The sequence below is a fragment of the Genypterus blacodes genome, unplaced genomic scaffold, assembly GCF_046128005.1.
Source record: "Genypterus blacodes isolate CSIRO-AG114 ecotype Tasmania unplaced genomic scaffold, CSIRO-AGI_Gbla_v1 ptg000046l_1, whole genome shotgun sequence".
Taxonomy (NCBI): Eukaryota; Metazoa; Chordata; class Actinopteri; order Ophidiiformes; family Ophidiidae; genus Genypterus; species Genypterus blacodes.
The window spans coordinates 7,995-32,265 of NW_027466859.1; the positions used below are offsets into that span (position 1 = coordinate 7,995).

Genomic DNA, 24,271 nt, shown 5'->3' on the forward strand with positions numbered 1-24,271 from the left:
GTGTGTGTGTGTGTATGCGTGTGTGTATGTATGCGTGTGTGTGTGTATGTATGCCTGTGTGTGTGTTTTAATGGTCACAGAGGAAGCGACACTAAAATATATAGGGACAAACAAACTCAAATCTTTAAAACAAACTTTAGCGGAGAATGTGTTCAAAGGTGGAAAAACAATGAAATCTAGAATCTAAACAGCAAATGTTTCGTGATGATCCCAGAACATGGATATGACACTGTAACAATGGTATGAGGTGAACAGATTTCCATGGTAATACAAGGAACAAGTCATTCATTTAGAACTAAAAACATTAAAATGAAATTTGGAAAAAATGTCATTAAACATTGAAAATATAAAAGCAAAACCTGTAAGTCACAAACTTAATCATAACGGACACAAAACGTACTTCTGGAAAGGGCATGGATGTCTGGATTTAGTGCCAAGAGTCAGTTTGAATGTCTTACTTTAAAGGATGGATTCACCATCATTCAACCAACAAAAATGTGTTTGCTTTTGTAATAACACACGTTGACGTCTCTAAATGATAATATTTGAGCAGCCTGGAATAACAGAAAATGTGTGTGTCAGGTCCATTTCCCCCCCAATCAAGCTCAACGCAAATTTAGTTGTCTTCCGTGGTTTGTAAATGATCCTAAATGTACACAAGGAGAAGCTATAGCGGCTTGAAAAACTTAAATTATCCTTTAAAGAAGAATCTCAATGAATCCATAGTATTCCTCCACTGCTTCAGCCAACAAATAAATTGGACATTGAAATGCAAACAAGAGATTCCAGCTATTTGAAACTTAACTTAAACAAACATAGCCATCCATCCAAACACCAATAGGAACCAAAGCAGAGCCGAATTCAATGCGACATCTCAGGTAAAACTAAGAGAAGGAGCACGAGCTGGGAAATCATGGAAACCCTTAACTGTAAAAGTGGATGAGGTCAAAGTGAGAGAAACATTACGACACATTATTGTTCAATTTCAAGTTATTCAAACTACAAATCATATTTTCAGACAAGAGTCTTTCTTCAACGCAAAATATCTCAGTTTAAGATGATTAACTGGCAAATCTGAGTGCTTTCTTCTTTCAATTTTAAATTTAGTGATTTCACTTGAAAATTATAGTTCTTTGGTTTTACAGCATCCAACTACTTTTGTGCACTTTAACCAAGAAAGATATCTACCAAAGATTCTGCAGTTTCGCTGGGTTGGAAACAAAAGCACACAGGGGAAAAAGGAAAAGTATCGACGTGGACTTCAAAGTGTGATCAAACCAAAGAGAAGGACCCCGGTCTTCACCTTGCCTCCTTAGCTCCGTAACTCTCCGAAGAGCAAACACACAGAGCCCAGTAATTGAAAGGACCTCAGGCTGGACAGGTTCTGGTCTGGAGGGTTCAATCCCGCCAGGACACAAAGCTTTGATGAGGAAGGGGATCAGGCATTGAGGGTTCGGTCGATTTAAAGAATAAAAATAGAAGAAGAAACTTTGTAGTTTAAGGAGGCGATTCCCAGCAATATTTACCGACTGGAAGTTTCATTTTGATTTGGTCTTGGGTACGTTTTGTTTCTCCAAAGTCGCCTGGTTTAAAACATGAGGGTGCTTGCTTGGCATGATGGGAAAAATCCAATCTGTGGACTTGAGCTCTGATTACACACAGATGGGGCAGGGGGGGTATTTTTCTTCCTCCTTTGTCTTAAAACACCACCTTAACTTTGAAGACTCCCCTCCAAAGCCTCCAAATCAGGCTTAGAACTCCTGCCATTTCTGTTCACTCAAGACAAAAAATAATAAAAAAATCAATACTTTGATTACCGAGCCTCAAACTGCCGCCGCCCAACAGAGCGAAGGAGAGAAGACACCAGAAAGAGGGGAAAAAGGGGGCAACACAAGACAGAGTAGAGATCATCAGTCAAGTTTAGAGCCGAGCGGTGGAGCGGTTAGTAATTTTGTCGAGACGATTTTTTTGCCTTTTACCACTTCAGCCGTTTTGGCAAAAGGGTTGTTTTCACCTCCGGGGCCGAGGCGATCATTGCTAACCTGAGAGAAAATAAGGGCTGCACTCCAAACTCTGATGAATGGAACGGACCAATGTGGGGGAGGAGGCTTGGTGAGGGGGGGAGGTTGAAGATGTTTACGGGAAAAAATGATCTGAACTTATCAACAAAAGAATCTAGTGTGGTTTTCTCGTGTTTCATTTGAGGGATCGGCTTAATTGGTCTCTGCTGATGACGCCGACGTTTGTTTGCCGGTGTTAATGTGAAATGTATCAAAAGGGAAACCCCCTGACTGTACACAAATGCATCGTTCTTTACTACTTTTATAAATAAGGAGAAAAGGGTAAAACAAAAATACTGATACAGACAGTATCTTTGATAGAATACAGATAAAAAAAAAACATCACAATTTCTTGGGGTGGGGTTTCAGGCCAACAGGCGTCACAAAATCTAAACAAAATAAGTTCAAAAAAGCCTGTTCGTCCACTTTCCGAAGCACTCCTGAAAGTGTAGAAAAACATTCTCAATTTGTTAAATTCCTGGAATATTTGCAGTGGAGGAGTCTGCCACGAGTAGCGCATCCTGGTTATGACACGTGACGAAGACCGTGTGTGTGTGTGTGTGCATATATATATATATATATGTGTGTGTGTGTGTCTGTGTGTGTGCGTGTGTATGAGCAAGCGAGAGAGAGAGAAGGAGAGAGGGAGAGAGAAAGAACCAGCCTCTTTCCGGCGGTGCACTCAAGTCTTGCATCAGTCAAAGGCTTCAGCAGTTTTAACACGGTTATGACGATTGCAATGAGGGAGAGATGGTTGTGGGGTGTGTGTGTATGTGTGTGTATGTATGTGTGTGTGTGTGTCTAGCAGTGCTCCAGATAGTCAATGATCCGGGATATGGACTTCTGTCCTGTGGTGACGACGTCACACTGCAGTGGGAAGAGAGGAGGAAAAGAGAAGAGGGACGGAGAGGGGGTTGATTTATATTCATAATTAATACTGACAAATTCATTTGAATGATGATGATGATGATTAAGATGATGCTCACAGTGAGGTTCATGAAGTTGAGGAACTTTTTCAGCATTTCTGTCATGATGGAGAAATCTCCTTTAGGAAGGTTCTCCCTCACAGTAGTCACATTAATCTGAGAGAAGGAGAGGGAGGGAGAGAAATGAATACAAAATAGAATCCAGAACTTCTCCTGTGCGTGTGTGTATGTGTGCGTGTGGTACCTGGCTCCCCTGGCAGAGGCAGCCCAGCAGCAGTGCTGTGTAGGAGGCGACGATGCTGTCCTCCATGTGCTTCCCCGCATGCTGCAGAGCTGAGAGGCGACAGAGAAGGATGACCACAAGGAAGAGGGAGACAAGGGAGGAGAGGAAGGGAAAGAAAGGTAGAGAGGAGAGGAGAGAAGAGAAGGAAACATTTGATGAGACAGAGAATATAACACATTGGAAAGGTTTGGCATTTCCTTACAGCTTCACTTCCTGTAAAGTTGTCTAGTGTAAACAACCAAAGCTCTGTTAGTACCTTTGTTGAGGTCCAGCTCCTCGTCTTCCTCTTCTTCCTTCTCCTTCTTTTCCTTGTCCTCCTCCTCCTGTTTGTTTGTTTCCACGTTGTCATTGGCGACCCACTGGATCTCACCGCCCGACTCCTGCCACTGTCCGCTCTGGTCCTGGGCGGGCTTGGCCGGCTCTTTGATGAGGTCGTCGGTCTGCGCCTCGGCCACTATGGCAGCGCGCTCCCGCTGGAGGAAGAGCTGAGGAGGGGTGACAGGGAGAAGGGTTCAGTGAACACTCAGAAGGCGCAGTGGGTGAACAACTTACACACACACACACACACACACACACACACACACACACACACACACACACACACACACACACACACACACACACACACACACACACACACACACACACACACACACACACACACACACACACACACACACACACGGCGCTTACCTGTACAAGCGCAGCGATGGCGCTCAGCGGGCCGGTGCTGGTGATGTCCTCGTGCTGGGGGTTGAGCAGGACGGTGGAGTCGCAGGGACCCTGACCGTCCTCCATCACCATGTCCATCAGACAGAACCGGTTCCTGGCACTGTACTCCACCAGGTTGATCAACAGACCCAGGCCCTGAACACACACACACACACGCACAGCATTCACACTCAGGGCCCCATACATATTGCTACTGCTGATATGGAAATACATCACAAAAGAAATGTGAGTTTGTGAGTGTGAGTGTGTGTGAGTGTGTGTGAGTGTGTGTGAGTGTGTGTGATACTAACCAGCACTCTGATGTCAAACCTCTGCTCTTGAGGGATATACTGAGGGACTTTGAGGACGCACTTAAGAGCCGTGACTATTAAAGCATCCTGTTCTCCCGTCTTCGTACTGCCCCACTCTGCAGACACACAAGGGCATAATGTGGCAATGACACCGTGTCAGAGGTGCGTGTATATCTGTGCGTCTGCACGCGTTTGTCCTAATGTGCGCACACTTACCGTTGTCGTGCGTCAGGTTGAGCAGGACGCCTATGATGGCCCTCATGCAGTCCTCCATGGCTTTCCCCAGCCCGGCTCTCTCCGAGTTCACCTCCCTGCTGTAGCGCTGAATCATCTCCTCGCAGCTCCGCAACGCCCTGGGGGGAGAGGAAAGGACGGGGAGGGGACGACGTCATCTTACAGCGACTCGCGTATCAAAAATACAGGTTGGATTACGGCACAGGCGTATGTGTGTGAGCCAAAAGTACTGTGGTTAGGTTTGCTTTAAAGTTGTAAACATACTAATGAAAATGGTGAAACTGTATTAAAAGGACTGGACAAGAATGCAGACTGAAGAATGTTTTACATAAATATATATTAATACATTGTTGGCACAGATTAGACAAGGAAACAATCACAGTTCCCTTTGTAATCCCTAATATAACTTGCAATAATCACAATTCGCCTCTTTTCAACAAATTGTGCAGCCCTATTTCCCCGCCCTTTATCACTAAACAGAGCAGCATTGAAAGAAAGACGCACACACACACGCATGGTCTGCAGCAGCAGAAAAAGGCAGAGCAGGTCAGCGGCCTGACGTAGATTAGATTAACTAGATTAGAGTTAATGACAGCAGTGAGCGAACGCAGAGCAGAAGAGCAGAGTTCAGCCGCCAGGACAGGGGGAAAGGCAGATGCAGGGGGGGGAAAAAGGGAAAGAGAGCAAAGAAAGAGCAAAGAAAGTGAGCAGGGAGGAAGATGGGACACGGGAGGAGACGAGACGGACAGAGGGTGACCACAGCTGGCAGAGAGACGTGTACAGCAGCGAACACGCAGACAGAGGAGGGGAGAGAGAGAGAGAGAGAGAGAGAGAGAGAGAGAGAGAGAGAGAGAGAGAGAGAGAGAGAGAGAGAGAGAGAGAGAGAGAGAGAGAGAGAGAGAGAGAGAGAGAGAGAGAGAGAGAGAGAGAGAGAGAGAGAGAGAGAGAGAGAGAGAGAGAGAGAGAGAGAGAGAGAGAGAGAGAGAGAGAGAGAGAGAGAGAGAGAGAGAGAGAGAGAGTGTGTTAAGTGTAAAAGGAAACAATCACTCATCTCCTTCAAAGTAGAAATGGAGGAATAATTTGTTTCCCTACTTTCACTTTTGTCCCTTCTGCCAAATATTGATGTATAGAACAGAAATATATATATAGCCATTTTCTCACACCAAGACACTCAGTAAAGTGTGTGTGTGTGTGTGTGTGTGTGTGTGTGTGTGTGTGTGTGTGTGCGCGTTAGCAAGTTTGGGGTTATATTGAATTACACCCTCAGACAAGTGACTCAGAGAAGTGGAGGGGTGAGTTTGGGTTGAAACAATAAAGGCGACAAGTAAGGAAGGGAAGGAGAGACAACGGCACAGAAAGAAAGAAAAAACGACAAAAGAGACAATTCAAGCAAAGTTAGTATGAATACGGCGTGTGTGTGTGTGTGTGTGTGTGTGTGTGTGCAGAGCCTAGGAGGCAGCACTCGCTCGCCCTGTGGTTTCGGGGGATAATCGAGTTAGCAGGACAGCTGAAGGCCGATACTGAGGCCTGTGTCGACCCACGCAAACAGCGGCTCTTTGTTGACCCGTGCAGCCTTCATCATCTGCCTCATCCTCCTCCTCCTCCTCATCCACCGACCCACCACTCTGTCCCCCAACCTCCAGATCTTCTGCAGGGGGGTGAATGTCCGGTCACAGGGGGGCGACGGAGGGGCGGTGAGGAGGCCTGCACTCGTCTCTGCTGCACCGTGTAGTAATGACATTACAGACGGCCGAGAGCACTGCTGCTGTGTGTGTGGTTGTGTGTGTGTGTGTGTGTGTGTGTGTGTGTGTGTGTGTGTGTGTGTGTGTGTGTGTGTGTGTGTGTGTGTGTGTGTGTGTGTGTGTGTGTGTGTGTGTGTGTGTGTGTGTGTGTGTGTGTGTGTGTGTGTGTGTGTGTTTAGGTTGTTGACAGTTTTAACTGGACCAAAACTATCAACAACCGGAATTTGCCAGTAGTTGAATCTTTTGTTAGTTTTGTTGGGTATAAATTGTTTTTGCTATTTTGTTAGACAATACTAACGTCTAAATCCAAGTTTATTTAGGATTCAATTAGGAAAAAATGGAAAGAATGAAAAAGGCAATTGTGTGCCTGAAATGCTACGAGGTAGAGAGACCGAGAGAGACAGAGGGGGAACCCAAGGTCAGGTCAGCTCCACAGTGGACTGCAGTCTTTTGGCTGATGCTCTGTAAGGCTGGGGTCCAAGGTCAGAGGTCAGAGAACCACGACGTTTACTGACAGGATGTCATAACCAGGAAACGGAGCGACAAAACCCTAATAATGAAGAGAGACTTTTCCACATGAACTATCAGCCTTTTCCAAGACTCTTTGCTCTCCATGGTGTGTGTGTGTGTGTGTGTGTGTGTGTGTGTGTGTGTGTGTGTGTGTGTGTGTGTGTGTGTGTGTGTGTGTGTGTGTGTGTGTGTGTGTGTGTGTGTGTGTGATCTCACTTTGCAGAAGACACGATGAGTGAGGAGTCTTTGTATGCGATCAGGTAGCTCTGGTTCTCTGCGTTATGGACGGTCACCTACAAGCGACACAAAAGCACAGCGTAGTAAGGAATCTCACTCATCTATGCCACTAATTGGACCCTAAACAGTCAGAATCCGACGCCCAGGTGTAGCCGGGTCGTCCGGGCCGAACTTACACTTTCCAACACCCGTAAACACCTCTCGGCCCCCCACAGAGACGAAGCCAGCTTGTCCTTCTCGTCCTCCTGGTTGAGGTTATCGGCGCACTCTTTCACTGTGGAGCCAGGTGGAGAGAGACAGGTGGAGACAGACGGGCGGAGACATGAGCAACAGAAGGAATCATCCAGGACATTTTAAGATTTTTGGTTAGGGTTATAGTGGATCAATAACCTTTATCAACTATGTGATCTAGTCCTCCCAGTAGCCGTAGTTCCTCTTTAAACCAGTCTCCTGCTCGCTTTGAGGTCAGGGAAAGCAACGTCTCCATGGCTAGATGACCCGTCTACAGGAAGAGGGACGCAGGAACAAACCAAGTTAGACTTTTGAATGATTAATGGAATACGTAGAAACTGTTTTATTGTAGGATTGGGTTCTGGTTCTGGTCTTATCTACCGTTATGTTCTGCAGGTCCAGGTGCTTGTTGTGCACAGTGTCGCACAGCTTCCTGATCTTCTCCTTCATCTTGGTGATCTCCCTCTGACTGAGCTGAGAGGTGGAGTCTACGGCCACCGCCACGGCCACGCCCCCCTGGTCCAGGTCCAGCTCCAGCAGGCGGATCATCAGGTCCAGGCAGGACCGGTCCAGGTCCATGTTCAGCCGGTCTCTGCTGAGGATGTACATCAGAGACGCCGTGCAAAGCGCCAGGTTCTGGGTGAGAAGAAGAGGAAAAAGAGAGAGAAAATAAGCAAATTCGCTCAAACATTCAGTCCCCTTCCATTTTAGAGGTAAGTGTTCATCTGTCCTGGTCCATACCGGGTGTTGTGGGGCATCAATGAGTGTTTTGAAGACCTGAGCCACCTTTCCTCTGGCCCTGAGGTGCATCCTGAAACTGGGCATGGCGCAGCGCGTGGCCAAGCTGATCACACTGCACATCCAACAAACAATTACATTCAAACAAAACGCAAATCAACGTTTTTGTAAGTACTTTGAGAGAGCATTCCATTTCCCGCACATGTGCCAGCGGGCTCTCACCTAAGGCAGCGAGTGTTGAGAGGCTGTCCACTCTTCAGACCGGTGGCCAAATACTCAAAGTCGTCAGTGAACTCCTGGTTCTCTCCAAACTCCACCACGTCGTTGAAGTGCTTCACATGCTGAACGACGGTGTACAGCTGGACAACAGAGCAGAAGGGTTATTGGTTGATTTCTGGAGGCGTTTCACCTTTTTGATTTGAAGTCGCGCATCCATCTATCCATCCGTGTTTTGCTTTAACTGAGAAGAACAGAGGATGACATTTTCCTCATCTGCTGGTGGTCTCAGTAGTGTGTGCAGTCGATTGCACCCATCATATTGGGGAAGCAGGCACCAGCAGCTTTTACACATTGATTGTTCTAGTCTTTCTCCTTTGTGCTTCATCATTGCCCTTATAAAAGTGCTGACAGAGCGTGGCGCTGATGTGAGATGAAGAGGACAGAGAGTGCACGGGTCATGGAGTGCACAGAGGGCACGGGGATGATTTTTATCTACTCCTTGGATTGCTTATCTGTCGGTTGGTTAGCGGCGTTACATGCAGTGGTGGCCGGTAAAATTGTGTTCTTCTCTCTATTCTGTCCAGCTTCAGAAGTCAAATAAGTTGACAAAATTTGGCAGAAAAAGACGATTGCCCACTATTATGATAACCAAAATGGTATCTAATATTAAAATACACAAATCTCTGTTGCTAGACTCATTTGGCTTTGTGTGTGTGTGTGTGTGTGTGTGTGTGTGTGTGTGTGTGTGTGTGTGTGTGTGTGTGTGTGTGTGTGTGTGTGTGTGTGTGTGTGTGTGTGTCTGTGTGTGTCTGTGTGTGTCTGTGTGTTTACCTCCTTGTGCTCTTTGCGACATTTGAGTGTAGTGACAGTGTCCTGGTAGGGGTCCTCGGGAAAAGTAACACACTTGGTGACTTTCGGAGGCGGCGGCGGAGCTTTGAAGACGCCGTCGTCCTTCGGAGCGCTGGACGGCTCCTTGCTTGACGATCCCCCTGCTGACACCGTCGTCTGGAGGAGGGGGGGAGGAGGAGGAGGAGAGGATGATGGGTAATGCTAAGATGAGAATCTAACTGAACACAAATTGTTTGGTAATCAGCCTTTTGAGGATATTTCTAAACACATTACTCACTGGAGCAGTCTGTGATCGTGAGAAGACAGTCGGCAGGGGCTCCTCCTCACTGCCCACAGTCCAGTGTCTGGCGTTATACACCGCTTTGGTTGGAGACTGCAAGACAAACATATAGCGGCTGAAGCCTCAAGAAATACACCTCATTAAATTGTGTCTAGTGGTCGGGGAACGCTGTAGTTGGTCCCTCAAGAGTTCAGCAGAAGGAGATACCGGCAAATTGGTGGCCAGAGGAGATAATGAGAACAGAAGAAGAACCTAACAAATAACACAATGCTGAACTCTAACAGTGTCGAAAGTCATACCAGTAAAAAGATACAGCACTCGTACCGTCCCATATGTGACGGGCCGGACTTGGTAGACTTTATTCTAAGATTATTGAAGAGTAAAAAGCAGAATTCAGCTGAAACCGGGAAACTAGGATAGAAAAGGTGATCGAATTACCCAATGTGAACATAATAAATGGTCTTCCAGAGGTCTGAAAAGTAAAGATGGAACCAGTATCAAGCAGTAAATGCTTTAAACTCGAATCCTGCCGCTACTCGTCTTCCCCGGATCAGGTTTCATTTTCTCACCAGTATCAAAAACACCCACACCAAAAACAGACACGCTGTTTACCGGAGCGCCATTTTGGCTCTGAAACACTCAGTATGAGGTAATCATGTCCCGATGGATTCTGGGTGAATAAAGCACACTGTGGAAGGGAAAGCTATCAACCGTTCAAAACAAACCGCATATCCCCAAAAAGGTAAACAACAGCGGTTTGATAAAGGAAAAGAACTGCTGTGTGATGAGACGTTCAGTGGTTTTCCAGCCGTAACACTTGAATCAAATATTTATGTGTATTTGACATAACAGTGACACGCCAACTCTTTTGCGTCACTGAGCAGAAGCCTCTCGAGCTTTCTGGCACCGCTAATCATTCACTACAGGAGGCAGTTTCCATGCAACATTGCAATCTTTGCCAAAATGTCAGGTGGCCCATCCCCTATTGTCGAGGAGTGAGCATCTCTGCCCGGTGTTCACTCTGAAAACACATCCAAACACGCCCAGTTCCAGTTCACACTTCCATACGGGAGTATTTAAAAGTCGCCTACTTTGTTTCGACATTGAATAGATGTCGGCCCGGATTATACGACACACACACGCGTAGGTAAACAGAAGTCTAAAAAGGCTTGGAGGTGAAATCGATCAGCTTTATGCCTGAATAAAAAGAGAATTGAAAGCTAATTTGCATTCTAACGGCTCGGTGCTTGGTCTGGTGTATTTAAAAGGAATGTGAGCAGACGGAAACATAAAAAGGTTGTAGAAGAACATAAATGGAGAAATGTAGAGATGATGACGACCGGTGAAAGCAAACAAGAAAGACAAAAGGAGAAAACGGGAAAACTGGATGCACATTAAACTAGTGAGAGTCGGCCAGCACTGATCAAACAGCAGGAGAGTGGAATACACACACACACACACACCCTCCCACACCACAGCCTTTCATCTTTGGCTCGTCTCCTCTCCCTTTTTACATTATTTTTTGCCAAACCTGAGGCTGGTGGTTGCCGTGGCATTCAACGCGAGAAACAAAAGGGGGGGGTGGGGGCGGGGGGTTGGGGACGGAGGGGCGAGAGATTGAGAAAGCGCAGACGGAGTTGGCGGTGGCGCCGAGCGCTGTGCCTGGCGGGAGCTGCAGGGTTAATAAGCAGAGACAAAAGAGGAGTTTTAGGATGAGCTTTGCCGTGCTGGAACATCAACACACCAAATTAAACCCTCCTACGGTAATCCCAACGACACGGAGTGCCATCCCACCCCACCCCGCCCCGCCTGGAGCGATGCGGACTTGTGTGCGGCCGAGTTCATACCGCTCGGCATTGTGGGATGTCCGCTGACAACAAACCGCGTTCTTACTGCCAAGGTGATTTTAATAAACATGAAGTTACACCAGTGACACAGTCATCACAGGGCGGGTCACTCTCAAGAGCGGTTCCATTGATACGGCGCCGGTGCCAGATCAGTGCGGCGTAGCACAGAGTTCTGACAACAAAGAAACTGGGTCTGGGCCAGAAAAGTGGGTGATTCTTTTGGCCCCAAGATGCTTTCGGTGGAAAACCAAAGAAGCAGAATCAGAGGTGGGTGACAACACATCCAAACCGACCTGGGTTAGTTTCAGAACACCGTTTTTAAATGCACAACAGACAAACTCTCAACTTGGAATTGTTTTAAAGACATGAGATGAAGGTCAGCGGTCTGCGGAGGAGACCAACGTGTTCAGAACAGGCTTCCGTGTGCCTTTACATAACTGGATCTTGTGAATATTTCAGGCTCGTACTGGCTTTGGCATCAATAAACTGGCCTATAAAAATGTGCAAGAACGGAAGGCAGTGCAGATTTAAAAAACAAGGAATGTACAGCATTGATGGGTGCTCATTTAGATTCGGCCAGTTTCCTTTAAAAATGTCTGAAAAGGTGAGCTTAAATATGCTTGAATAGCAGGCAGCAACCACCAAAATCACAGAAATTAGAAAGAGGAATGGGAGTCTGAACGAAGGCTGCAAACTTTAAGAGTAAAGTTGAGTTTAGAGGCAGCTGTCCTTCCCTCTGAAGCAAAGCAAGAAGTCATTTAAGGTCACTACTGGAGCAGCCAGTGTCGGCCCAGGTGAGCTTCACTTAGGCCTGGACATTGGACCTATCGATGCTCTTTGAGGGAACGAGGAGGTCTTGTGCGGCACGGTGTCGTTGGGGCAGGAAGGAGTAGCGGTTCCTCTCCTCATTCTGCATCGCTGTGCTCCGATAGCAGACTGGGGAACTACAAGAGACAAGAGAACGAATAGCATCCCCTCGCTAAATTTAGCCAAAAGCGAATTCCTTGTTAATGTCAAATGCTGGGTGTGGTGGAACAAATTATGAAACTGATGTAAAGTTACCTTCTGTAATTTCATTAGGGGAGGACATAGAACATAAAAAAAAAAAAAAGGCACTGTAGGGAGAGAAGGCTGCTGCTGCTGCTGCTGAGGAGAGGCCCTCATTGTTATGCATGTAATAACCAGCTGGCCCATAAAAACTTTCCGGAAATAAATTTGACACCGCCTCCTAAATATGGACGAGCCTGCCTATGTGCTGTCATTATGGCGAGATCTAATAATTCCCTGCGTCCTCAGTGGAATCGCCTAACAGCACTCGGGCTCCGACTGACGCAGCGAGCGCGGGGGTTATTGTAATTGAGGGAGAGTTTTGAAGGCTCCTTCGCAGGGCCCGGTCACTGGTAGAAGGACTATTGTTTTTATAATGAGCTCAACTCGGCTCGCCTTCTCAATTACGTAAAGTGGAAGTGGAGTAATAGAGCGAGAATGTATATTGGAGGAGCGCGGGGGCGAGAGGAGGAGGAAAGTGATGGAGACGGGGAGGAGAGCGCATTACTCAAGCCGGAGAGCGGCAAAGTTATTCAAGCAGGACAATGAAATGAGATAACAGGACAGGAAGGGAGACGGAGAGTACATTAAGCGTATTATTACACTCCGACGCTGGGTTGCTGCTGTAATGTTCCCCACAGCTGGCGTTCAATGGACAGACGGGGATTAAACTTAACACTTTGGATCTTGGAATGTCTCTTACGTGAGCCGACAATTTCTGCTCTCAAAATGATGTCTGTCCCGAATGCGGAGTGAGAGAAAATGCGGAGAAATCAACACATTTCCTTTAATGTGAGACTGAGGATGTAAAGCTCGACGTCTAACCTGAGGGCGGCGCTAGAGGAAAGCATGGGAGGCGATTACCAACTATTACTTTACGTATTCTCTTGCATTAGAGGGAAAGTGTCGCACAGATGGAAGCTTTGACTCCATTGTTTCCTCGGAATGATCAGACTTCAAGCTTAGATCCGCCGCCATCATCTTAAGCTGTAAGGAAGGGGAGGGTTTGTTGTTAAAACCAGTAGTTCTTCCATTACGGCTTCTCACTATATAGCTAAATATAACTATGTTTATAGCCCGCCCCTCTGTTAAAACACCAGAAATCCATTTATGAATGAGCTGGGACTGCATTTCCGTTGGTGTAGATTTATGACATTGATCGGCGGCGCGCTATAAAAAGGGATCGGGCTCTTACTAAATCAATAAGAGTCTCATACCGCAGTCCGGGCTGAGCAAAGAGACGTCATTAGCAGACTGGAGATGCTCGGCCATCCAGCCATGAATAATCCAAAAGACTAAAGCAGCTCGGCCTCCTCTGCTCTGCCCACACACACACACACACACACACACACACACACACACACTCAATACTTTTCACACCAGGCCCCGGCAGACAATCGCTTCCCACAGCTACACGAGGTTGGCTTTCTGAAACAAAGCGTTGTTTTCCCCGAGCACGCCGGCACTTATCATGCAGAGAACCGCAAAGATCTGAAGTCACCCCGAGAGATTTTTCCGACATTTTTGTATTCTTCTTCTTTTTACTCTGCCAGAACCTTTCCCCCTTTCTAACTGCAATTAAAGTTGTTTATTCGCTGCGCATCCTCGATCCAAAATTCAAAAGACTAGTTTCCCTGGATCAGCTCAATTGCTTTTACAGACTCAGGTTAATGTACACGGAAACTTTCAGCCATCAGGCCTCCGTGTGACTCGCCGTCGCGTGTGTGAACGCATTCGTCATGTTGCCTGACCTTCTTGTGCGCGCTGAAGATCCTCCTGCAGGAGTCTGGGTTCTTCTCGGTTGCTTTGCCGTGAGCCGGCCTCCTGGGAGGGCCGGCCACCACCCTGAGATCTTCTTCTGAGAAGTCCAGGACGTCTGCAATACAAAGCAACAGTGGAGACACGATGAGGGCCGCTGTTAACTTCCTGTTGTTCTTTACTGTTAAGTGTCCAAGATGGCTAGAAGTATCAGAAGAATTGGAGTAAATGAGGGCAAATGTTACTGTACCATAAAGTCTGGGTCTACTCATCAACGCAGGTGGATTGTTAGTAGAGGACTGCAGAGAGTGGAGCGTGGACTGTGTCTCAGCTGTCTCTGCGTAGATAATGCCGGGGAATGTTTATTTATACAAGGAAGATAACAGATAAGGCCACAGAAGTCGATGAAGAGTAGAGCTGCATGTGTATCAAAAGAGAACTTTGCTTTCACAGGAAGCAGCCAGGATCCTAACCCTTTTTATTTGGTGTCCTCATGGTGGCCCCCCTGATTTAAATTTAGATTTACAGCTACGTCAGCATGTCAAGGAGCACACTGTGCATCTCTGCTGATTCCGCTGACTGGCACAATGTCAAACAGATAAGGACTCAGGACAATCATCTACTGTGGTCTTCAGCTGGAATACAACCACAGAACATCCACTGATTCTAATTGGGTTTTTAAAGAATGAATCCATGTGTTACAATGTGATTGAATAATAAATGTAAATCCCTTGCAAGCCCCGAGTCATGGTTTGACTTCATCTCCTTGTTCAAACTTAACGAACACAATGAGCTCTGATGTCTGTGTCTGTGTGTGTGTGTGTGTGTGTGTGTGTGTGTGTGTGTGTGTGTGTGTGTGTGTGTGTGTGTGTGTGTGTGTGTGTGTGTGTGTGTGTGTGTGTGTGTGTGTGTGTGTGTGTGTGTGCCAACCTGCTCGTATCCTGCTGCTCTCGGAGCTCTTCTTGTTCTCCTTCGTCCGCGGCCTCTCCTCGATCTCCAGCCTTTCAAAGGGATCTGGAGGTTCGTCGACCGGCGACTCAATGGTGACTACCTGAGCCGCCTTGGCAACCGGAACCTTTTTGACCTTCTTCCTGACTTTAGAGCTTTCGCCGCCGCCGCCGTCTTCGTCAGAGCTGTCACTGTCGCTCATGTCATCGAAGCCAAAGTATTTGATTTTGTAACTGGACTGGCCGCCGTCGGTGTCGCCGGCGCTGTTTTCCTCCGGCTGTGCGTCTTCGAAACCAAACAGGTCCGTCTTACTCTGACTCTCCTTCTTGGACTTCCTTTGGGTCGGTCTGGACCTGTGGCAAGAAGAAGAACACATCATGATCACACTGGCAAAACAGAAACACAAAATGAAGTAAGTAATTCATGAGTAAAAGCAATAAATAATAGACTAGTGAGGCGAGTAGAAGATTGAGAGTAACATGGACGTGTGTCACCTTGTGTTGTTTTGTTCAGTCTTCTTCCATCCTGCCTCTCCCGCCTCTGTTGTACTGCCAGAGCTGGCCCCGCCGCTGCCACTAGAGGGCATTCCATCCCCACTAAAGTCCTCCACTCCACGTTCCTGAATGGTGACATTAAACATCGACATGGAAGAGGGATGGAGCACTGTGTAGTCTCTCATCCTGCCCCGCCCCCTGCCGCCGCCGGTTGTCTTATTACTGGCGTCGGACGTAGATTTGGGAAGATCGGCGCCGAAAACAGCATTGGAAAAGCCGTCCGATTCCGAGGCTTTGCCAGAGCCCTGTTTGTTGGGCCGCCTGTACGTCCGACAGTTAGAGTTTCTGAGGAGTGTTGTGGAGTAATCCGATGTCTCCACGGGGACGTCCGAGTCGCCCCCGAGCTCCTCGCTCTCGCTGGGGCTCTGGAGGAGTCGCGGGGGAGACGGGGGTTTCTCATCCTGTCGGCGCCCCGGGTCGCAGCTGCCAATGGACGCCCAGAGAGTGGTGGTGGTGGTGGTGGTGGAGTTGCGCGGCTCCCGGCTGGGCGAGGGAGAGCGCAGGCCCATGATGGCGTCCCAGGAGTCATAGGTGGCGTCGGCCTTGGTCTCCGTCTTCAGGGTGGTGGTCTGAGCTAAAGGCTTCTTGTCGCTCTCGGAGGCGTTTCGGTACCACGAGTAGCTGTGCTGAGTCTCTGGCAATGGGACTGATGAGGAACTCTGCTGGGACTTTCCTACTGAAATCAAAAGTCAGAAAAAAAACATGAATCAACAAAAACGGGTCAAACAACATTAACTGCTGACATGTGTGACATGTGACATGTGTGATGTGTGACGTGTGCGTGTGCGTGCGTGCGTGTGTGTGTGTGTGTGTGTGCGTGTGCGTGTGTGTGTGTTTTTACAAAGTCAATATTTACAGCCAGCAGTTCTTGCTTTTACTTTTTTCAGCTGATTGTTCTAGGCCAGAGGTCGGCTCCGGAGCCATTTGAGGCATATTTGATCATTTCCACAAACATTTCCTGGCCTGGAGTTTTTAATTTTCATATTGTGACATAGTGACCTGAAATTTGGCAACTGCATCTGGCCAAAATTGTAATATTAAGAAAGACTGGGAAGACTGACAACAGTGCCAGTCAAGGGACATTGAATATAAACTCCTGTATTAAACTGCGTGTGTTCTAAAAGCTTATTCTCTCATACTGACTTGCTGTGTAACAACCTGAACCTGATCTGTACAAACAAAGAGACAATTCAGCGAAACAAGACTAAAGCCTGATGGGTAGTGGGAAGAATTTGAGGCTATTTGAGTTTAACACTTTGCTGCTATAAGACTTTGCTTCAATCTGCCCACAGTTTTTCCAACCACTTGAATTTCTATCCAGCCAACTAGATGAAAACTGAATGATATTGAGTTTTGGGTTTGATTTTGTTTTGTTTTGCATGTGGTGCAGTCAGCAGAGAGCGATGTCCTCGCTAACTTAGCTTGAGGAAACATCCGGGGCTGCTAGAAGTCGCAGCACTTCTGAAAGACTGTGTATGTTATGTTTTGCACCATTTCAACCACCGCCTTAACACAAATCTCCTTTTAACAAACACACACACACACAAACACACACACAAACACACACACACACACAGCAAGAAATTCCAGAGTTATTAGCATCCGCTGGCCTTTTTTTGCCATAACAGATAAATACTGACAATACTAGACTTGTTACTCTGAGCCGACACAGGAAATTGCTGCGCGGCGTAGCATCAAATGGATCTGTGGTTGTTTGTAAGCTGCTGCGTCACAGCAGATGCACAGCTAAAGTAGGCCACTTTGCATTCTCAAGCATGTCTATAACAAACAAAAGCAAATTAGAAAAAGGTACGAGATTAAAAAGCGCAAGAATGGTGCCAATATTTAAGACCGGCAGTCGCACTGGCTCAGGACCAGATAGAGAACCAGATAGACAACAAAACCTGTTCAGTCAGTCTGAACTAGGGCTTAGCAACGCTAGCCAGTACAATATCTAATGTATACTGTGTCACTGTAACCGTATGGTGAAGGATTTTGCAAATATTTAAAAAAGTCAACCGCCGATGACACGAGTTCCACTTTTAACATCCTGTCATCGCGCGGTCATAATGGTCGATCCCGATGGTCGTCTATCCACTTAACTGAAAAAGACACGTGGCAACATGGGAAGAAGGAGCCTCCGTCTTATCTCTCCCCCTGCTACGCTGTCTCCGGTCCAACTGAGCTTTCTACATAATGAGCCCCCGTTAGGAGAGTCCGAGCCCGATAGGTGCTTTGTGTTATTTATGTCTTCGGGCTGATACGAATCCAGACAGGATGGTGATGAGCAAGCAGGAAGGAGTTTTGGTGTCGGGGTTGAGGGGGGGGGGCAGGGGGGGGTGTGTCGATTCTGTCACGGGCCAATGAACATTACAGCGTTCCATAAGTTAGTTTGGCCTGCAGACGGAGGAGTGTTCCGCTGAGGATTTGTCTAATTCGGCCGTATTGATTTCGCTTGCAAACCGTCTTAACAAGTACAGCAGCTCTCAGTGGAGGCAGTAAGTACATTTACCTGCACACCATCCTAGAGGATCCCGTTTATGCACTTCCCGTTTTAGGCTTTGCCGGTTTCATTCCTCCGTGTCTGGGTAATATCCGGATAGGGACGAGCCGTAGAAACACCAAACCCTTCAGCAAAACCTTTACAAAAACCCGGTCAATAGCGAAATAACATGATCGGAATACAATTCGGATATGAACCCTTTGGGAGCAAGAGGGCCAGAGTGCAGAATACCTTACTGCTTTGCTGATTCCCAAAGAAACCATAGAGAGAGTTCATCCACACTGTCTACTATAGAGTTGATGTGAATTATTATAAACTAGACTGATTTTTGCCAAGTACAAACCGATTACAAAATATGAAAGCAACCAAACTGTATCAGTGTTTCACCTTCTCCTGACACAAACACAACCCAAACCACAAGAGTGTTTGTTACAAATGCACTATGTTGACACTGTTGCCAAATGTGACAATGATAAAACACTGCAGATGGCAGAGCGGTGACTGGCCCGGGGATGACTCAGAGCTTTCTCTCTCTCCCTCTCTCTCTCTCTCTCTCACACGCACGCACCAGATAAAATCAGGGATTTTGAGAGTCGGATCAAAGCCAGTCTGAAAGAGAATCAGCCGCACCGTTCATTTCACAGGAGATGAACAAAGCATCAGTCAGAATCGAAACAAGGTCGTTAGAAGCTAACTCACTGCGGCGTTATTCCGCCGCCAAATCTCCTACACCTGTTTGTCAACCACAGCAGGCTCTGACGCCTCACGGAGGCAGCGTCGACATTTATAGCCGTTTGTTCCGCCTCTCCTCGGAGAGTCGTCTCGAGGAGCAACGCCGCAGGAACCTGCCCGGTTCCGTTTTGGGTTTTGGAAACTCAAAGCTGAAGGAACTAATTACACAGCGAGGCCTAAAGCTTGATGAAAAAGGCAACTAACAATAATTCACAGTGTGTTTAAGTGTGACAGGAGAGAACACGATCAAGAATATTTTAAATTTAACCAGCATATAAAATGATCGCCTATCTGCTCCCAATAGTGCTGAAGTTGATCTGTTAGATAAACCAGTACGAGTCACTGACAGCCTTTCTCCGACACGATCAAAAGAACCCGGATTGAAGCAGAGTCACTTCAGAAGACACATTTTCTTCATAGTTAATTAATCTCAAGGCTATTTGCTTGACTTTTTAGTAGCAGTAGCATCTTATTGGATTTCTTTCACTTTGGCTCAGCCTGTAAACGCCGTGGCAACGTCGGTCTGAGCCGAGGGGGCTGCTTACTGAGGCGCAACCGGGTTTTGGAGTGACTCGTGTCTCGGGCAGGGGGCCAGCAGCGGTCACAGAAAGCTGAGAGCAGGTCGAGCTGAAAGCGATGGTGCTGGAAGCGGCCGGGCAATGAGAGCCGCCCGCAATTCAGCTCGTTTCTCTAATGCGATAGCGTGAATGCTGAAAGTGATGCTCACCAAAGAAACCACCTCTAGAAGCAACATGATTACAAGGTCAATCAATCAATCAAACTGATTTCTACCCCCGCCCCCCATGCTGAAATGCCTATTGGGTGTAGAAAGTGAACCGTTTTGTGTATCTATATATGTTACTAAGCTCCAGCCATGTAGACAAAGCTGATTGGTTGAGTAGGTAAATGTGTAGTTGTCTTACCTGTGCTGCTGTTAAAGAACCGAGCCGTGTCGCCGCTGCTCAGCAGTGCTGCACCTCGAGTGGACGCAGAAGCATAAGATCCTTCCTGAAGGCTGGACCGGCTCCCCATGTCCAGCAAGACACCTGGCCTCTCTGCCTGCGGAGGCTCCGCTGAGGCCGGCTTGGCGGGAGACGCCTTGCTGGCGGCCTGGGGGTTGCTGCGGGAGGACACCGGCTTGGATTCCTCATCGCTGTCGAACCCGAAGGGATCCTCCAAGCCATCGCCGCACGGACGAGGCCTCTTGTAAACCTCTAGGACCGAGTCGTTCTTAGGGGCTCCGGTGCGCTTGGAGCCCACCTTGGCTTTGTAGGTCGTCTCACCCCATTTGGTGCTGAGGGTGGCTTTCTTATTGGACAGAACCTCGTCGAACTTTGACGTGCCTTCCCCTGCCTTGCGGCTGTAGGTCTTACCAAATCTGGATGTCATTGTTGCATCTGGGTCATATTCTGTAAAACGATGCAGAAGGTGACAGATCAGTTTATCAGCAACATGCAAGACAGGAAACATTTTCCCCACTAGCTACCTTCATACATTTATGGTTCCTTCCCAAATTCTTCTTTCTTATAAAGTTTAACCAGAAAACTTAATTGACTTGGGGCCGTCACCAGTTTGATTGTGATCCGTTTTGATTCTTTTAACCCCTTTGTCTGTTGATTACAATCAGCAAATACTGAATATTTATTAAAGAAAATCTGCATTAATGTTAGATGACTGTCCTCGTCTTCAGAGAGGAAAAATACACTGCAGAATTAAGTTTGAAAGATTCACAGAAAAACTATGATTTCATTAATGTTTTGAGATCGAACAAACACCAAAGAATAGAGCAGGATTTTTAATTCAAAATCCTCAAATCCATTAAATTCAACTAGGAGGAGGAGTTTCTCAATGGATTAAAAAAACTGATTATCAATTAAATGAACATGCAACACATTATTCTAAGTGTTTAGTGGTGTTATGAGCGTAAACAATGCTGACGTCGTTTTTCATTCTGGGAGGTAATGACCGTGACAGTGGAGGTACAATTACAGCACAGTGTTAACACGTTTTAGCTGTTCAACTTCTGGTTTTGAGCGGTTTTAATTAGATTGCGGTTTATTATTAATTGACAATGGATTCGCTTCGTTCTGGAAAATCTATAATGGATGTAGCAAAATAATGATTACGGCTGATTTGAAGAAGACAGAGCCAACAGCCCCCAGGCAAAGCTGATGTGTTTGAGCCACTGACAGGCGGGGAAATTAACTAATAACAGCGTTTGTGATGGAATTGATCGGTATCTTGTATTGTTTTTGTAATAAATAAAGCAAAATGGTGAATTCGCCGGGTCCCATACGATGCATTTGGTTGTGATCTAAGCGGTGTGTCCACTTGTTTGTACTCCGCAGAGCTCCACTCAGACAGATGGCTTGACAAAACAATGCTAACCTAGCGAGCCAAGTTACTGCTATGAAAACAAGAGAGGGTGCTAGCAGTGTAATGGATGAACGCAGGGGCGAATTAATGAATGTGACGCAAAACACGACGTTAAATATAGAACTGTACAGCGGTGAATGTGTGTTAAGCACAAACAAAACAAATCTTTGACCTACGTAAGTTGACACTAGCTCAAATTTTAGCCTTTAGCTACCAAAACCATCACTACACCTTGCTGCTAGCGACGAGCTAACAGCTATCAATGGCTGCAAACTGCCGCGGCGGTGTCACGACTGAAAATCCCCAGCATCAGCCATTCTGAGAAGATGAATTAAGATTATAAATACAAGAATTTCCACTTACTTGGGTACTCAAAAGGGCCGATCCGCGCAAAAACAGAGCCGACACTGCCGTTAGCTAACTCGCACAGGACAGGGGGGCCTGCTTCCCTGATTCGAGCTGCTCAGCACAGTATAAACAAGGCCGAACTGACACGGATAAAGACTCAAACGCGGCTTTGAGAAACAATAGATAGAATATTAGAGCCAAATGATGGAGAAAAGTGGAGATGCATACAATTATCAGCCGAAATGTGTGTATATTTTCAGGCTAAATCTCACTCGATTGTCTCACAAGAGTTGAGACGAAGGCTTCCATTGGACTCCCCCGTTGCATAAAGTTGGCAACAGAATAGCGGAAACACAATGATCTTTGTCTTCAAAATAAAACTCACCAAACAGACCCGTTAAACCAAAGCATACACGCGCGTTAGACAGTGGACAAATGTTTCAAAGCATTTTGATGAAAAACGGCTTCAATCTAACCCCTTAATCGCTATTATGTAAACTCTTAGATTTGAAAGTATTCTTTGTGATTCGGTTGCAGCGCGGCTATAGCCAATTTACATTTTATCTTGAAAGTTTAAAACTGACGTACTCTTATTGACTATTTCAACCTTTACGTTGTTGAATTATCTCTCTTATCTTGACAAATGCAGCATTCAAGTGCTCCCAGTAAAGTCGTAAAATGCACGTTTACCACATGACAGCCCGTCAATGTAGTAACAAGAAAACCACGAAAAGAAAAACAAACCAATGAACAAACTTATCGATAGATAGATAGATAGATAGATAGATAGATAGATAGATAGATAGATAGATAGATAGATAGATAGATAGATAGATAGATAGATAGATAGATAGATAGATAGATAGATAGACACTTCAGAATCTCTGTCTTCTCATAGACCACCATGAATGTATCAGTTGCCTTCTCTACAAGATCTGGGACAGGGTTGCGAGCATCTTCAGCCCTGCAGATCATTTCTATTCACTTGTTTTTGGAAGTGAGAGCCCCACAGCTGGTTGTTGCCATCTTGCCACAGGACCTGAAACGGTCCCAGGGCTTGTTGACACGCACCCTGCCATGGCTGTCTGTTTCTTCAGCGCAGCCAGATCATTTTGGCATGCAGCCTGGTGTCTTCAAACCTTAAAACGCTTTCCAAGAGTCACCGCAGAGCGCTGAGCCTGGCTCAAATCCCTGCATGGCATGCTGCATCCCCTGTGCCAGCGCCAGCTTCCCCCCTCCCCGGCCAAAACCCCAATGATACTGTACCGGGAGGGGTTCCATATTCTTATGATATAGTACGGTACACAGCTTTTTGGCGCAGGTGCCAGGATCCGCCTGAGAGACAATGGATGTTCAGAACCTGGCAGAGTTTGGCGGTGGCATCACGCCGCCTCCAGGATGAAACTGGCAGAGGACCTGGCATCAATGCTGGCAGCATCGTCTTTAAAAACAATTAGGCCTTTGACATTCAACAGATAGCAGCCACAGGATCAGATCTGGCAAAGACAAAACAAGAGGGAGGACATTTGTCGTCATTTAATAACAACATATGATTGGAGTCTTCATATCGCATAGATACCTGGTTATAGTAACAGTAGCAGCAACAGCAATCATGGTGCCGTTATAAGTCACAGCAGCGTTAGAGATACAAGTATAATAATGTAGTTACTACATTACTAAGTGCAGTATAAACTCTTCTCCAGTGGTTCTGGTGCTTTTGAATACTGTTTAACTGGTAATGTTGGCAGCATGGAGGCTCAGTGGTTAGTACTGTTGCCTCACAGCAAGATTCCAGATGGGGCCTTTAGTTTGCATGTGGGTTTCCTTCTGGTGCTCCGGTTTCTCCCTCAGCTCAAACACATGTAGCTTTGGTGAATTAGAAACTGTAAATCTGAGACTGAGCAACCAGCCTCTCACCCAACAGATGTGTAGATACACAGAACAAGATGATTAATGACATTATTAGATTCTTTAATAACAAAACTCCTTAAAAATCAGCCAACAAAGTATTAAACTTTACACACTCTCTTATCTTAAAAGTATCTTATCTTATCTGAAATCTGAAATCCTAAATCTTAAATCTTAAATCTTAAATCTTAAAATCTGAAATCTTAAATCTCGCACACACACACACACACACACACACACACACACACGCACGCACACACACACACACACACACACACAAACCAACACCAGCAGGCCTGGAGCCAACCACATGGACACAGCATGATAACAATATGTAAGTGTCTGTTTGTCTGTCTTATGCCTGCATGCCAATTTGTGGTAATGTGCCGGCCTATCTGTCTCTTTGTGTGTGTGTGTGTGTGTGTGTGTGTGTGTGTGTGAGAGGGAGAGAGGGAGAGAGAGAGAGAGCATTCACTCAGCACCACAGGAGAATTTTATTTTTATTTTTATTTATTTCTTTCTTTCTCTCTATCTCTCTTTCTTCCTTTCTTCCTTTTTTCTTTCTTTTGTTCTCTTTCTTTCTTTCTTTCTTTCTTTCTTTCACTGATCAAACAAATCTCTTTATCTCATCTCTATATTTTGATATCGCCACTAGATGACAGCAGTCAGTCTAGTCAGGCTCAGTCAATCACCATTTCCACTTGTCCTGTATTCGTCCTCTCCCCTCCTCTCCTCTTGATTGCATACGTCTGCCTGAGTTCAAATGACGTCTTCTTGAGTTCAAATATGTGAACTATTTTCTGTATGCCAGATAAGAGCGAGACCTTCAGGTGCTTGAACTAGTTCTACTACTTTGGAATCAATAGCTGCAGGCTGGCCAAATGACAAAGTGTGACACAGGCACAGCTTCCTATTAATG

The 24,271-nt window shown here is 46.4% G+C and overlaps 1 protein-coding gene across 5 annotated transcripts in view; it reads right to left on the bottom strand.

Moving 5' to 3' along the window:
- Window positions 1–24,271, bottom strand: part of waplb (WAPL cohesin release factor b) — a 26,042-nt gene continuing 1,771 nt past the window's right edge. Inside the window, exons 2-22 of one of the 5 annotated variants that reach the window (XM_076149652.1) lie at window positions 22,711–22,940; window positions 19,644–20,129; window positions 15,426–16,161; window positions 14,914–15,284; window positions 14,234–14,320; window positions 13,977–14,101; window positions 9,329–9,424; window positions 9,034–9,207; window positions 8,206–8,342; window positions 7,987–8,098; window positions 7,627–7,881; window positions 7,405–7,516; window positions 7,191–7,288; window positions 6,994–7,070; window positions 4,508–4,644; window positions 4,292–4,407; window positions 3,963–4,136; window positions 3,526–3,754; window positions 3,231–3,319; window positions 3,047–3,142; window positions 1–2,927 (exon numbers count right to left, since the gene is read on the bottom strand). In XM_076149652.1, the coding sequence (XP_076005767.1) occupies window positions 2,862–2,927; window positions 3,047–3,142; window positions 3,231–3,319; window positions 3,526–3,754; window positions 3,963–4,136; window positions 4,292–4,407; window positions 4,508–4,644; window positions 6,994–7,070; window positions 7,191–7,288; window positions 7,405–7,516; window positions 7,627–7,881; window positions 7,987–8,098; window positions 8,206–8,342; window positions 9,034–9,207; window positions 9,329–9,424; window positions 13,977–14,101; window positions 14,234–14,320; window positions 14,914–15,284; window positions 15,426–16,161; window positions 19,644–20,109 (3,753 nt within the window). In that variant the 5' untranslated portion in view covers window positions 20,110–20,129; window positions 22,711–22,940 and the 3' untranslated portion in view covers window positions 1–2,861. Of the gene's footprint in view, window positions 2,928–3,046; window positions 3,143–3,230; window positions 3,320–3,525; window positions 3,755–3,962; window positions 4,137–4,291; window positions 4,408–4,507; window positions 4,645–6,993; window positions 7,071–7,190; window positions 7,289–7,404; window positions 7,517–7,626; window positions 7,882–7,986; window positions 8,099–8,205; window positions 8,343–9,033; window positions 9,208–9,328; window positions 9,425–13,976; window positions 14,102–14,233; window positions 14,321–14,913; window positions 15,285–15,425; window positions 16,162–19,643; window positions 20,489–21,459; window positions 22,287–22,710; window positions 22,941–24,271 lie in introns of those variants that run through there. The other 4 variants (XM_076149651.1, XM_076149650.1, XM_076149649.1 and 1 more) reach the window with 4 other exon arrangements.